The sequence below is a fragment of the Microtus ochrogaster genome, unplaced genomic scaffold (assembly GCF_000317375.1).
Source record: "Microtus ochrogaster isolate Prairie Vole_2 unplaced genomic scaffold, MicOch1.0 UNK15, whole genome shotgun sequence".
NCBI lineage: Eukaryota > Metazoa > Chordata > Mammalia > Rodentia > Cricetidae > Microtus > Microtus ochrogaster.
The window spans coordinates 4,525,554-4,526,828 of record NW_004949113.1 but is presented as its reverse complement, the minus strand read 5'-3'; the positions used below and the strand labels follow the sequence as shown (position 1 = coordinate 4,526,828).

The 1,275-nt window shown below is 49.6% G+C and overlaps 1 protein-coding gene across 1 annotated transcript; it reads left to right on the top strand.

Moving 5' to 3' along the window:
• The first annotated feature begins 280 nt into the window (after positions 1-280).
• LOC106144345 (40S ribosomal protein S27-like) lies at positions 281-1,209 on the top strand. Its single transcript, XM_013353714.1, has 2 exons — positions 281-405; positions 1,080-1,209. The coding sequence occupies exons 1-2, from the start codon at positions 281-283 to the stop codon at positions 1,207-1,209; spliced, it is 255 nt and encodes an 84-aa protein (XP_013209168.1).
• The last annotated feature ends 66 nt before the right edge of the window (positions 1,210-1,275 follow it).

Sequence of the window (1,275 nt, the reverse complement as noted above, 5' to 3'; positions counted from 1 at the left end):
AAGTATGTGTCCCTTCCATTCCCTGTCAGTATGAAGCCCCAGATGCTCACAGGTGATGGGCTCAGTTATGCACTCTTTCTGACTGCCGTCCTCCCTCCCCTTTCTTACTTCCCAGGATGTGCCAAAGTCAGCTAATGCCAGTGCATGAGAATCATCTCTTTGGACTGTTCCCAAAGACCCTTGTGCTAGAAGCTCAGTCCCTGTGTGGTGTTGGGGAGGTTTTGGAGCCTTTAAGAAGTGCAGCCTGGCTGTCTGGCAGTGGCAACCTCCCTACGAGAACATGCCTCTCGCAAAGGATCTCCTTCATCCGTCTCCAGAAGAGGAAAAGAGGAAACACAAGAAAAAGCTCCTGATGCAGAACGCCAATTCCTACTCTATGGTTGTAAAGTGCCCAGGATGCTATAAAATCACCACGGTCTTTTTTTTAATTTATTTATTTATTAAAGATTTCTGCCTCCTCCCCGCCACAGCCTCCCATTTCCCTCCCCCTCCCCCGGTCAAGTCCCCCTCCCTCATCAGCTCGAAGAGCAATCAGGGTTCCCTGACCTGTGGAAAGTCCAAGGACCACCCACCTCCATCCAGGTCTAGTAAGTTGAGCATCCAAATAGCCTAGGCTCCCACAAAGCCAGTACGTGCAGTAGGATCAAAAACCCATTGCCATTGTTCTTGAGTTCTCAGTAGTCCTCATTGTCTGCTATGTTCAGCAAGTCCGGTTTTATCCCATGCTTTTTCAGACCCAGGCCAGCTGGCCTTGGTAGGTTCCCGATAGAACATCCCCATAGTCTCCATGTGTGGGTGCACCCTTCGCAGTCCTGAGTTCCTTGTTCGTGCTCTCTCTCCTTCTGCTCCAGATTTGGAGGTTGAGATTTCAGTCCGGTGCTCCAATGTTTTGGTTTTTTGTTTGTTTATTTGTTTGTTTATTATGTATACAATATTCTGTCTGTGTGCATGTCTGCAGGCCAGAAGAGGGCACCAGACCTCTTTACAGATGGTTGTGAGCCACCATGTGTACTCACATGAACTCAGAACCTTTGGAAGAGCAGGCAATGCTCTTAACCACTGAGCTATCTCTCCAGCCCAATCACCACGGTCTTTAGCCATTCACAGATAGTAGTCTTGTGTGTCGGCTGCTCCACTGTCCTCTGTCAGCCTACAGGCGGAAAAGCAAGGCTGACAGAAGGGTGCTCCTTCAGGAGGAAGCAGCACTGAAAAGCACCTGATTCAAGATGAGTCGGAACCATCTTGAATGGAGGAGGAGGAGGAGGAGGAGGAGGA

Bases quoted from the DNA above. Each gene is read 5' to 3' on its own strand.
- LOC106144345 (XM_013353714.1), top strand. From the start codon at position 281: ATGCCTCTCGCAAAGGATCTCCTTCATCCGTCTCCAGAAGAGGAAAAG. The intron at 406-1,079 runs AATCACCACGGT...TCTCTCCAGCCC, and splicing joins AAGTGCCCAGGATGCTATAA to AATCACCACGGTCTTTAGCC.